The sequence below is a fragment of the Budorcas taxicolor genome, chromosome 4, assembly GCF_023091745.1.
Source record: "Budorcas taxicolor isolate Tak-1 chromosome 4, Takin1.1, whole genome shotgun sequence".
In the NCBI taxonomy this organism is placed as follows: domain Eukaryota; kingdom Metazoa; phylum Chordata; class Mammalia; order Artiodactyla; family Bovidae; genus Budorcas; species Budorcas taxicolor.
Window position 1 is genome coordinate 78,683,239 of NC_068913.1, and position 12,313 is coordinate 78,695,551.

The window sequence follows — 12,313 nt, forward strand, 5'->3', positions numbered from 1 at the left end:
GATTCCTGTTGTATTCAATGGGCTGTAACTGACTAATATCAGTAGTAACTTTGACGCTCACATCGTCCCGGGATGGACTTGGTGTGGGATCCCCATGCCGTCTGAACAGGCCCCGGGGTTCATGGTGTGTGTGTGTGTTGTGCCCCCTGCTTTCTGGCACAAGAGCTCTCAGCCTCCTGCCTAGCCCTGGAATCAGACATTTCTCTAAGGAGCCTAGTTCCTTCAGTGGAGGATCGCCTTTAAAACTATTTGTGTGCTCATCACTACTAGAACAAATCATCACTTCTAGGCTCTTTCAGCCCAGAGCCAAAAAACGGATACCAAGTTCACGTACAGAGATTTCTCAATTTATACACTGCACAACTACAACATCTCCAGTTCCAATCCTTTTTCTGTGCCTCCCTCCTTCCACATTTATAAACACCTCCTGCACTGTCAGACACCGTTCCCACTGTCCTCAACACATTACCTGCTGGCTTGCTACCCCCATGACCCTGCCACCCCTATTCGTTGACACCCTCTTGCCGTGTGTACTCAGCTCCTCTCACCTCCCTGGTCCTCACGCTAGGAAGGGAAGGTCCATGTGCTCTTCAGAGACAAAATCTAGATTCTTTTTGTAGCAGACCCTATGTGTCCTGCCATGGTAGATGCAGGAGCGCTCTCTAGGACAGGTAGAAATAGACACAAGCGTTGGGTTTGTACAGGGAGCTCCTCAGAGGAGGGAAGCTTTGCCAGGTCCCAAACAACCGGGGGACCCAGCGCCTCTCCCTGATCACCTCTCTGCAGAGCCTTCTCTATACAACCTCAGCCTCCTGCCCTTGGGCACTTCAGGCTAGCCTCCCCTCCCCTCTCGCTATTTCTCCTGATCGTCTGGTGAAGCTGTACTGGGCCACTCGCCAGGCTACCTGCCGTCCCTGCAGTCTCCAGTGTGCACCAGCTGCTGCAATCATACTCCTACCTACTCCTGGCAGGAGTAGGTTTCTGCCTGCAGCACTGGGGAGCTGTTTTCCCACATGAACGTCCCAAGGGCCAACCCTGAGCCAAGCTGGGTCAGGCTCAATCTTGCACCAGGTTACAGAACAACCTTGGCCACATTTATAGAAATTACATATTTTTTTTTCTGAAACACTGAAGGTTATGTAACAAATAATCCAGCTTCCTGGATTCTGGGTTTAACAGAAATCAGATAATTGCCTAGAGGTTTGGGATGAGTAGCAAGGATGGCAAGTGTGGAGGACTGGTGGGGTCTGACCCATCCACTAAGCAGGGCAAGGGTGGGCTCAGAGAGAGGGATAAGGCTGGGGGTCTGTGGGCACAGGCCATTCACACTGGGCAGGGCACACCTGTGGACCGGGCACTCCCTCAGACAAGCGCCTGGCGACCACATGGGGCTAACCAGACTCCTCTGGCCTCACAGGATTGATTGCTGTGATCATCTGAAGCATGTTAGGTATGCTCCATTGCTTTTCCCTAGTTATTTCATTACTTTTCAGGGTGTTTTCAGCATTCTGAGCAAGCGATGCCTGAATGGCTGTGTGCCTATAATTTATGAATGTGAATATCACATAATGTTTTCTGCAATCTTGTTCCCCTCCCTGGCCACAAATGCCTGGGTGAGTGTGCTAGCCACGGACAGCAGAAATGCTGGAGGTAGCAGTCACTGATGCTGCTCTCCTCCCCATCCCTCCCCTGCCACAGTGTCACTGGTGGCCTCGGGGGCTGCACAGGAAGCCACTTTCTGCCTGTTTGGAGTTTCTGTGGCACCGTCCAGGCTCCCAAGCCCAGGGAAGTAACTCTCATGTCCTAACATCCTCCCCAGGGGCTATACTCTTTCTCTGTGGTGCAGGAACCAGTTCCTATTCCCAATGCCACCTCCAGCTGGGACCCCATTACTCTCAAACCATCCAAATACAGTATGAATAGAGTCTTGAATTAAAGAACCTAGTAAACGAACAATTGGCTCCACCTCTCAAAAATCTGAGGTTTACCAGGGCATCGTTCAGCCAGGCTGCCTCCCACCTACTTCATTCTTGTGCGGCCCGTAGCACCTCCCCCACCCGCCACCATCTTTCATCTCCAGGGAACATTCTTTTCTTCCCATCTACCTAAGTCCTGCTGTTTCTTTAATTAAATATGACAACTGTCTGCTCTATCAATGAGAAGATTCGACTGCCTTTCATTCCACTTCCTTCCATACCCATGTATCCCTCTTCTGAAGTTCTTTACCAGTTAACCTGCAGCTTTATGTCGCAATGTGTATGTTCTATTAGCTTTCTCACATGTGACCCTGTTTCTAGGAAGAAGAGATGCTTGAGAGCATGGTGGTGATGCTGACTTCAAACACGCCCCAGAATGCTCACACAGACACTACAAAAAGTTGATTTTCCTCATTGCTTGGCTTTGAGGTTGTCATTAGAAAGAACTATATAATTTGTAAAAGACAGAATTACACTTTGAGATCAAACAAGGACAGTTACAATCCACTGAGGATTTCTATATACCAGCAGGCTGGCTAATCATTAAGCATTCACCATCACATATCTGGAAAATGCTGGTACTAGGGCCATCCAGACCTGGAGCTGTTCTCCACCTCTAAATGGTGCCACCCTAATATTCACTGGGCCATCTCTTCTCCTGTCTGTCAGCTTCACAATTCCTCCTTTAGGCTCACCCACACCTCTTCCTTAAGACCCTGTCCTCTTGTTCAATGACAAAACCTCTTTGACCATCATGATTATCTTGCAAGACTAGCTTCTCCACAGCTGTGGTAATGAAAGCAAACTACTCCCCACCTAGCCCTGGTGGTCACAACTTGGGAAGGAAGCATTATCTGTAACTGGGACTGGTTTACTATTGCTACTCTTTGGAATTCCACTCAGAACATTTTGTTCAATTCCAGAAATGTGAGGTCTGGGGCGTGCCTGTGGCTGTGAGCCTGTCCTGGACTGTCTGGACTCAGGACTGCCCCCGGCCAGCCCACATGGTCTCACCTTCTTCCCCTCAGTGTCCCCGCAGTAAAACTGCTCAGCTTTGGTCTTGCCCATCACCACGGGATCAGCAGCCTCCAAGTGGGAAGGGTTTGCCACCAGCGACAAAGTGATATTCCTGTCGGTCACACGGTTGATCCGCCGGTGATACATGCCCAGGTGGTACTTCACATCTCCAGAACCCTGCCGGCACAAACGGTGAGGCTTTTACCTAGGCAGGGAGATGCTTACTCTCTGTGACAGCCCTGTCCTGTGTTATTTCTACACCCAGAACTCTCATTCCTAGAAGGACGGAAAGGCTTTTTCCAGAATGGTTCCACCCAGGGTATAAGGAGGAGATCCCTCAACTAGAGGGCCACATCCCCACCCACGGTGGGGAGAACTGTGGGGGCTGCCAGGCCTCTCATCTCTCTCTTCTCTGGGAGGTCAGCCACTTCCTTTTTTTGTGAGTGGTATAGAGGATCCCAGACCCCATAAGTCCTTCTAGAGAAATAAATGAAGCCAGGGTCTGGCGTGGGTTGGAGCTATGCTAGTTTCTAAAAGAAATCAGGTGTCTTACCTCATCAGCTGCCTCCAGCTTTGAGTCGAACTGACAGAAAATCTGCTCCAGCTCCTTCCTGATGACGTTCGCAAGCACATTCAGTCTCCCCCTGGACACATGGGAGTGAGCAGGGTCTGAGCTGGGCCCTGGGCAGCAGACAATGCTGTTTTATCCCCTTTCTCCCCTGAGGGACAGGTAGTGCCTCAGTCCGCAGCCCAAGAGGAGCTGAGACCAGAACTGATGGGGGACACTCGGCCTCTGCTTGCCTGGCATCCAAGGCCATGACGAGGTAGGAGGAAGAAAAGCAGAAATCAGAGAATGCTGCCAGCCTGCAGTGAACGCTCCATCCTTAGCCTCCTCTGCCTCCTCAAGCTGAGGTCTCTGCTTCGTGTACCAAGCCACCTTCCCTCTAGGTTAACCTCCCTCACCTGTGATCCCACATGGTCACGAGGCCAAGATGTCTGTCTACAACCACATGTGGCCTCGAGTGTGACAGTGACCACCCAGTGAGGGGTTGCTGTGACGATGGTCACTGGGGGCAGAGATTAGGGTTACTGTATACCAGGCTTGCCCAGTGCCCTGCCTCTGTGCTCCGGACGCTCACAGGGTGGCCAGGTACCTGTGTGGCATTCCCATGATCACGTAGTCCACTCCGTTCTCACTGGACTTGTCAATGATGGTCTTGAGGGCAGGAATCAGTACCTCGCAGCCTTCCAGACCAAAGCGCTTCTCAGATGACCACTTCCGCTGCAGGAACTCCTCAAACCTGGACAGAAACTAAGCCACCCTGAAGAGGCGTGTCAGCAGGGACAACCTTGCTCTCCCAGAGCTGTGGCCACGCCCCAAACCCACCCAACCCCGTCAACAGACTGTACCACACAGAGGGGGGCCAGTGCAGCCCTGTACCTGGTAGAGCGCACGAGTCGGGCCAGCAGGGTCCGCTTCTCCTCGTTGGTGAACTGCATGACCCCGGGCGTCTCAAATTTCTGCCGGATCCACTGGCACTGCTCCAGGTCATTGATGAACATGAATTCTACCCCAATGTGCTGGCAGTAGGCCATCTGTATTTAATGCACACACACACAAACACACAGTCAAGGGGATGTTCACCCCGGTATGTTGACTGCCCACTTAGCCAGAAGGCTGGGAGGAACAGGTGGCCTCCACTTCAGATGCAACAGAGCTAGCTGTGACCTGGGGCACCAGGCCTGGCCCCGCGACCTCCTTTCACTCTGAACTTGGCCATGAAATGCTTCCTCCACGTAGCATGGAGCCTAGTGGGCAGGGAGGGAGAGTGAGAACCCCTGGGTCAAGGTATTCTTTCATGGTGGGAGGACAGAATCACCAGCCTGGGGACAAGGAAGCTGCTGGGCAAGGCAGCTTCTCTGACCTCAAGGTCAGACTGTGCCCAGCACTGTGAGAAAAAAAGGCCCTGTGCCACTGGTGGATATCATAGCTCAAAGGCCACTTAACTGTAGCAGGCTTCCAAATTCTACATTCTTCTCTGAACAATTGACTCCGCTTGGGGATATCAGGTTCTACAGAAGCATGACTGCACATATACAAAAAGAAGGGTCCTGAACAGAGCAGGCACTTCGTGACACCACTCACGTGTCACAGCTGGGAAGGAGGCCGTGTGTCCTGTTGAAAGCCTAGGGTGACCTGGGCAGTATGCATGCCAGGAAATCAGAGTGAGAGAAAACAGCAAAGGCCCGGGAGAACCGAGTGTCAGAGAGGCAGCCCTCTGGGAGTCCGTCATGGCGACTGTGCTGAGCAGCCTCTGGCAGGGTACTGGGCTGAACTGGGGGCCCTCTCTCGTCTCTCCTGACACTGACCAGACAGAGGCTCCTGCTGGGGAGTCATCTGGAGGGGCCCACACAGCCTTCCTCAGCCAAGTGATCAGCACTTCTCTCCCCTCATCACCTGCTGTCTGTCCTGGGGTCAGAATGAGGGGCCAACAGCAAACCCTAGTCAGTGCTGGAATTAAAGAAGATATGCCCTGGTGTGCCACTAAATCTTAATTAATTAATATTTTGGCCATGCCACACGGCTTGTGGTATCTCAGTTCTCCAACCGGGGATCAAACCCTGGCCACAGTAGTGGCAGTGCTGAAGCCTAACCACTAAGCCACCAGGAAACTCCCAACAGTGAGTTTTAGGCCCACAAATGCCCTTACACGCCTTTGCAGCAGCCATGCCGACCAAGCATGCTGGGTTCTGCTTGGTGGTTCTGTCTGTGACCCTCTTTGGTTTTCACAACTAACATGGAAACTGGCTGGCATGGTGTAGGGCAAAGTTGGGCCTGGGATCCCACCAGGGGGCCCAGACCTGGCACCAGGCCCCTGCTCTCTTACGCCCGCCTCCAGAGCAGGGCTGAGCACCTCTGCACATTAGCTCTGTGATAATGAAAAAAAGGGACATTTGCCTGGACTCAAATAAAGGCCAACCACAACACTCTCCCTATCACCCTAGCCAAGAGATGAAAAGAGGAAATGGAGCTGGGAAAGACCTTGATGTTTAAGGTATTTTCACTAACCCCAAACGCTATTTCCCTGATGATTCTTCACATGATAAACTGGGAACTTCTAAACTGGATGTACAAAAAGACAAGGGATAGGGTGTGAGGGCCTGCCTACCCTGACTTCAGAGCCAGGGAGGGTCACCACTTCCACCTGAGCTGTACAGCATCCTGATGTACTGAGCTGCAGAAGATGGTGTATTTCTGCACAAACACACTTGAGAAAACACAGCCCAGACACAAAGTTTGTAAACATGAACCTGGAACCTTCCTCCATGAGCTTAAAATGGATGAGTCTTCCTTGGGACCCAAGTTGAGTTGCAAGCCTAGTAAAGAGGAAAGGAAAGGGTGGAAGGAGAGGGGAGGGGAGGGGAAGAGGGAGAAGGAAGGGAAAGGCAGAGGGAATGGGAGCTCCCTCCTCATCTTTACACACCCAGGCAGGAGAACCCTGCCCATGCTCCTTATGCTTGACTTACGCCTGATGGGGCAATATTTCCATTACTGAACAATTAAAAGCTCAAAGGAACTATTAGGTCAAAACCAGTACGTTTCCATCATTACCAACATGAATTCAGCTATTAACTTGGAACACATAGTTACTGGGCTCCTGGATCATGTTTTGTCTTTCTTGTGTTGGCTCAGTCCCCAGAAGGGAAGGGCAGGGAGTTTTAGGTGCGGACTCTTAGATTCTCTATGTTAGGAAGAGAAGAAATGGCACTTGTTCAAAATTTTCAAAGAGCTACAACTTGACTATTATGTCACAGGACCAAGAGCACACTAAGTTCTGTCAGGTCACATAGCAGCCTAGTGTACGCATGTTATCACGTGTAAACATACCTAACGCAGCATCGTCAGGTAGCTTTACACAGTATCTGTAAACCGTGAGAATGGGTATTCCATGTTAGGACAGGTTGGAATGGGAGGCTCTCTTGGAAGAGCCCTGGATGTGGGGCCCTCTGGGGACAGGGGCGCTATGGCTGAGAACCCTGGAGTACAGGCCCAACTGTCCCACAAGAGCCCAACTCCTGGGCTCTGGCACTGACTGAAATGAGAGCCGCACAGGGCTCTCTACCCCTTTCAAATGCTGGGATCAGGACAAATGGGGACTCAAGTAGTCTCCTGCAAACACAGTTATGTATCCTAATCTCTAGGAGATTTGTAAAAATGCATATTTCCAGGCTCCAAAACCGGAACTGACTCAGTTGGTTGTGGGTGGGCCAGGGCTTTCCCCAGGTGTTCCTATTCAAGCAGGTTTGCAGAAAGCAGTCTTTGTTTACCTAATGCTTTAGGACATATATTTTTTTTAATCTTAGAAGCAAATTCTGCCTTTTTTTTTTATGGTTGATTGTAAAAATACAAAAACACGGATTTTCATCAATAAAATAGCCAAAAGAAAAAGTTTCTTCCCTTATATTAAAAAAATATATAGGATCAAGGGAAAGGAAACCACCTAGTCTGGAGGCTTCCGTAAGTTTTCTCAAGTTCCCTGGAGCTTTCGGGAAACAGCCCAGCTTTCTCACCTCCAGGCGTCGGATGATCTCCCGCAGAGGAAGAGCTGACTCCTGCCCTCCAATGAATGTGGTGGTGGGCAGGTGGAAGACCTTGTCCAGGTCAGACTCGTCTAGACCGTAGAATCCTGTCAGGGGGAGGAGAGAGGGGCACAACCACACGGGGGCCACAGTTTAGGAAAACGGGAAGGGACTCCCCAGAGGAGAGAAAAGAGAATAGAAAAATCATAAAACCTCTGTTATATGTGAAAATAAATACTATCTTATAGCCAGAGACATGAACTTTAGCAACAAACCAAGCTGAGTATATTACTGGCATCATAGGAAAATGAGAATAAAATTCATATTACACATATATTAGTCCAGTGCACCAATTACTCATAATTTAGAAAAAAATGTATTTCAAGGTCCCAAAGACACAAAGCAGTTTAGGTTTGAAAAGGCATTAGGTAAGTCAATTAGAAAGCAAATGAAAAATAGTTAAGGAGAAAATTCAAGTAGAAAATGAGGAACTGGATTAGAACTAGGTCACCTATGTCTTAATGGCAACAACTTTTGTTGGTGGTGAGTGACAGGAAGCTAGGAGACTGAGAAGTGAGGGACAGCCAAGGGGCCTGCAGGGAGAGCTGCCGGGCAGCAGGGCAGAGGCTCCCACAGCCATCTGATGAAGGATGGCACCTTCTCCTGGAAGAACTCCCAACTGCACATACAGAACCATCCTCCAAACAGCACTTGGCATTCACAGATCTGATGCTCGCTCTCCCCAGTCAAATACTGACACATATTTACTGACTAATCGCGAAGAAATTTACTGTATCACTACCACCGAATCGTCATTGCTATCTGCTGAGCACCACGAGCATGGTGCCTCTCCATCTGAAAGCATATTTCAAGCTGATAAACACGTGGTGCAGGGGCTTTTTCCTAGGCATCACATGCTTGTTTCATGTTGCAGTAATTATCAAAGGGGAAGAGACATGCAGGAAAACTGTCAGGGGACACTACGTTAGGCGCCCCACCCCCTGAACACTGGCTGGAACGAGGGAAACCGCAGTTCACAGCCCCAGACTCCATGAAACACGAAACTGGAAGCAAGCGCCCACGGTCTCCAAACCTGACTGTGCCAGATCAGACATTCTCCCATTTCTTGACCTAATTAAGTGTAAATAACACACAGGGCCCAGTAAGGGACTCAAGCAGTTGCTTGTAAACACAGCTGTGTATCCAAATCTCTGGGGAATCTGGGAGAGTTGTAAAAATGCACATGTCCAGGCTCTAATGCCAGACCTTGACTCAACTGGTCATGGGTGGGCCATGAAGCTCCCTTTCCCAAGCTGGCTTGGGAATGACACCCTCTATTCATCTAATGCTCTTGGGAATGACTACTTTGATTCATCTAATGCCCTAGAATCCTTTTTTTTTTTTAATTTTAAAAGCAAAAGCAAATTCTGTTTTTTAATTGCTCCTCCCCCTTTTAAAAATTAAAACAAAAACAACCTGGCCTTTTCACCTTGGGGTGGTGGCAGTGATGGTTGAGGGGCTTGGTTACGCTATGCACCTGTTTCCTGCTGTTATTCTATCGAGAATGAGGATGGGCCGTCACATGGGTCTGATAAAGCATGGCCCTGGCCATTCATAGCCCAGCTCTCAGCGTTTAGGAGGAAAACCAGAGTTACTTGGGGGAGGCACTTTTCCTAGCTGGTAGAAACACTCAGCGGTGGGGGCTCAGGGAACCAGAGCATCCAAAGAGAGCATACTCTGTCGGGAACACTTCGACTGTGGAGTTAACCAGGTGACCTATGTGTCCCAGAGAAGAACGTGGGCTTGTGGAGCCCTAAGCCTCACCGTATGTGTGATGCTTCACTTCCCCCACCCTGCACTGATCATTCTTGGACTCAGTTACTTGGATCATTACTGAACTTTAAAGCTGCTAGCCCTGCTTCTGAGTTCCTCAGTCATTTGATAACTTAAATCTACAGACGTCAGCTTCTGGAAAGGTAGCATAGACATATTCCTACCTACTCTTCCACTAAGTGCAACTAAAAACCACAGATATCGCATACAAAACAAATGTAAGATGATTCCAAAGGGTGGAGTAAAAGGCCAACCAGCCAAGGTTCTTTGGGTTTCCTTCTGGGCTCCCATATCCCAGACCTGGAGCAAAGAACATGGAAACTTCTACCAGTGTAGATTTTAAAAAGCCCCAACAAAAGCTGCTCTCTTTAAAGAACCAGGAGAAGGACAGCCTAGCAGAACAGAAAACTTCTAGATCATAATTGCTCTATTCCACCCAAGCATACATATCACACTGTAGCCTCATCGACACCCATGCCAGGCTACAACGTACTCTGACCTCTGACCCTACTTAAAGCTCTCAAAGAAGGCCCAAGAGGAAGCCCACATTTTCATTCCCCCTGGGAGGGAATGCACTAATCCATTCCCCTACCCCAAAGTCAACAGAGACTTTGGGGCCCAAAACATCCATTCCCACTGGGGAGTAACTAGCTGGGCCCCTCCCTACCACAGCAGTGTTCGGAGGAGCCCTGCTATAACAAACATTTAAACAAGATTCCAAGTCTCGTAATACCCAAAATGTCCTGGTTTCAATATTTTAAAAAACCACTTATAACAAGGACCAGGACTATATCAGATTGAACGAGAAAAAATAATTGACAGCCACTAGCACCAAAATGACACAGATGTTAGAATTATCTAATTAGAATTATCTCTTTCTCAAGGAGTCATTGGGCTTCCCTGGTGGCTCAGACGGTAAAAGCGGCTGCCTACAATGCAGGAGACCCGGTTCAATCCCTGGGTCAGGAAGATCCCCTGGAGAAGGCAATGGCACCCCACTCCAGTACTCTTGCCTGGAAAATTCCATGGATGGAGGAGCCTGGTGGGCTACAGTCCATGGGGTCGCAAAGAGTCGGACACAGCTGAACGACTTCCCTTTCACTTTCAAGGAGTCATCAAATTATTTCAGTGAGCAATTAAAACATGACAGACATGAAAAAAATTAAGTCTCAGTGAAGAAAGTCTCTTCAATAATTGAAGATACAAAGAAGAACCAAATGGGAAATTCTGAAATTGCAAAATATAATAAACCAAATGAAAACTCAGTATGGCATTAGCAAGGGACAGAGGATCAGTGAACTTAAAGGCAGAACAATAGAAATGAATCAATCTGAAGAATACAGAGAAAACAGATCAGGAAGAAAAAAGGGAACAAAGTCCTGGGGACATGTGATGCTGTGACAAAAGATTTCAAAGTTGTGTTGATGAATCCCAGAAGGAGAAGAAAAAAAAAGGAGGCTGAGAACTTTTCAAATATGGCAAAAGACTTAATCCACAGACTCAAGAGGCTCCGTGAACTCACAGAATAAAGCCAACGGAATCCATGTTGAAATGTGTTACAATTAAACCTCTGAATTTAAAGATAGAAAAAATCTTGAAAGCAGCCAGAATATAGTGACACTTTGCCTAGAGGGCAAAACAACTTAAATAACACTGGATTTCTCTACAGAAGTCATGGAAGCCAGAAGGAAGTGGCACCACACATAAAGAGCTGAAAAAAAGAACTGGTTCCCCAGAATCCCATATATAGTGATAATATCCTATAGAAATGAAGGAGAAATCAAAACATTTTTAAATGAAAAAAAAACTAAGAGAATCTTTCATCCTAAATGAATGGCTAAAATAAGTTGTAAACAGAAAGGAAATGATTATCAGAAGGAATGAGACAGGGGACTTCCCTGGTGGTCTAGTGGCTAAGACTGTGCTCCCAGAGCAGGGGGCCTGGGTTTGATCCCTGGTCAAGGAACTAGATCCCATGTGCTGCAACTAAAGATTCCAAGTGTCACAACTAAGACCCAACACAGCCAAATAAATAAATAAAAATGAAGGAATGAGACAGGAGGAAGGAAGAAAGAATGTGGAACTAAAAAGTACAGGTAAACAAAACAAGACTTTCCTTCTCCTCCTGGGTCTTCTTAATTATGTTTGACGATTGAAGCAAAATTTGTAATACTATCTTATGCTGTTCTAAACACATGTAGAGGAAATATTTAAGACAATTACATATTATACATGGAGAGAAGGAAGGGATATAAAGGGAGGCAAGTACACTTCACATGAACTGGTAAAATGATGACATCATTAAATTGTGACAAGTTATGTATATGAAATATCATATACCTACACAACCTCAGATATGCAGATGATACCACCCTTATGGCAGAAAGTGAAGAGGAACTAAAAAGCCTCTTGATGAAAGTGAAAGAGCAGAGTGAAAAAGTTGGCTTAAAGCTCAACATTCAGAAAACGAAGATCATGGCATCTGGTCCCATCACTTCATGGGAAGTAGATGGGGAAAACAGTGGAAACAGTGTCAGACTTTATTTTGGGGGGCTCCAAAATCACTGCAGATGGTGACTGCAGCCATGAAATTAAAAGACGCTTACTCATTGGAAGAAAAGTTATGACCAACCTAGATAGTATATTCAAAAGCAGAGACATTACTTTGCTGACTAAGGTCCGTCTAGTGAAGGCTATGGTTTTTCCTGTGGTCATGTATGGATGTGAGAGTTGGACTGTGAAGAAGGCTGAGCACCGAAGAATTGATGCTTTTGAACTATGGTGTTACAGAAGACTCTTGAGAGTTCCTTGGACTGCAAGGACATCCAACCAGTCCATTCTGAAGGAGATCAGCCCTGGGATTTCTTTGGAAGGAATGATGCTAAAGCTGAAACTCCAGTACTTTG

The 12,313-nt window shown here is 47.9% G+C and overlaps 1 protein-coding gene across 2 annotated transcripts in view; it reads right to left on the reverse strand.

Moving 5' to 3' along the window:
* The window catches only part of OGDH (oxoglutarate dehydrogenase), a 66,427-nt gene that overhangs the window by 15,227 nt on the left and 38,887 nt on the right, over positions 1 to 12,313 (reverse strand). For both annotated transcript variants that reach the window (XM_052639024.1, XM_052639023.1), the window contains 5 exons: positions 7,566 to 7,681; positions 4,435 to 4,589; positions 4,148 to 4,294; positions 3,547 to 3,637; positions 2,991 to 3,170 (listed from right to left, as the gene is read on the reverse strand). In XM_052639024.1, the coding sequence (XP_052494984.1) occupies positions 2,991 to 3,170; positions 3,547 to 3,637; positions 4,148 to 4,294; positions 4,435 to 4,589; positions 7,566 to 7,681 (689 nt within the window). The remainder of the gene's footprint in view (positions 1 to 2,990; positions 3,171 to 3,546; positions 3,638 to 4,147; positions 4,295 to 4,434; positions 4,590 to 7,565; positions 7,682 to 12,313) is intronic.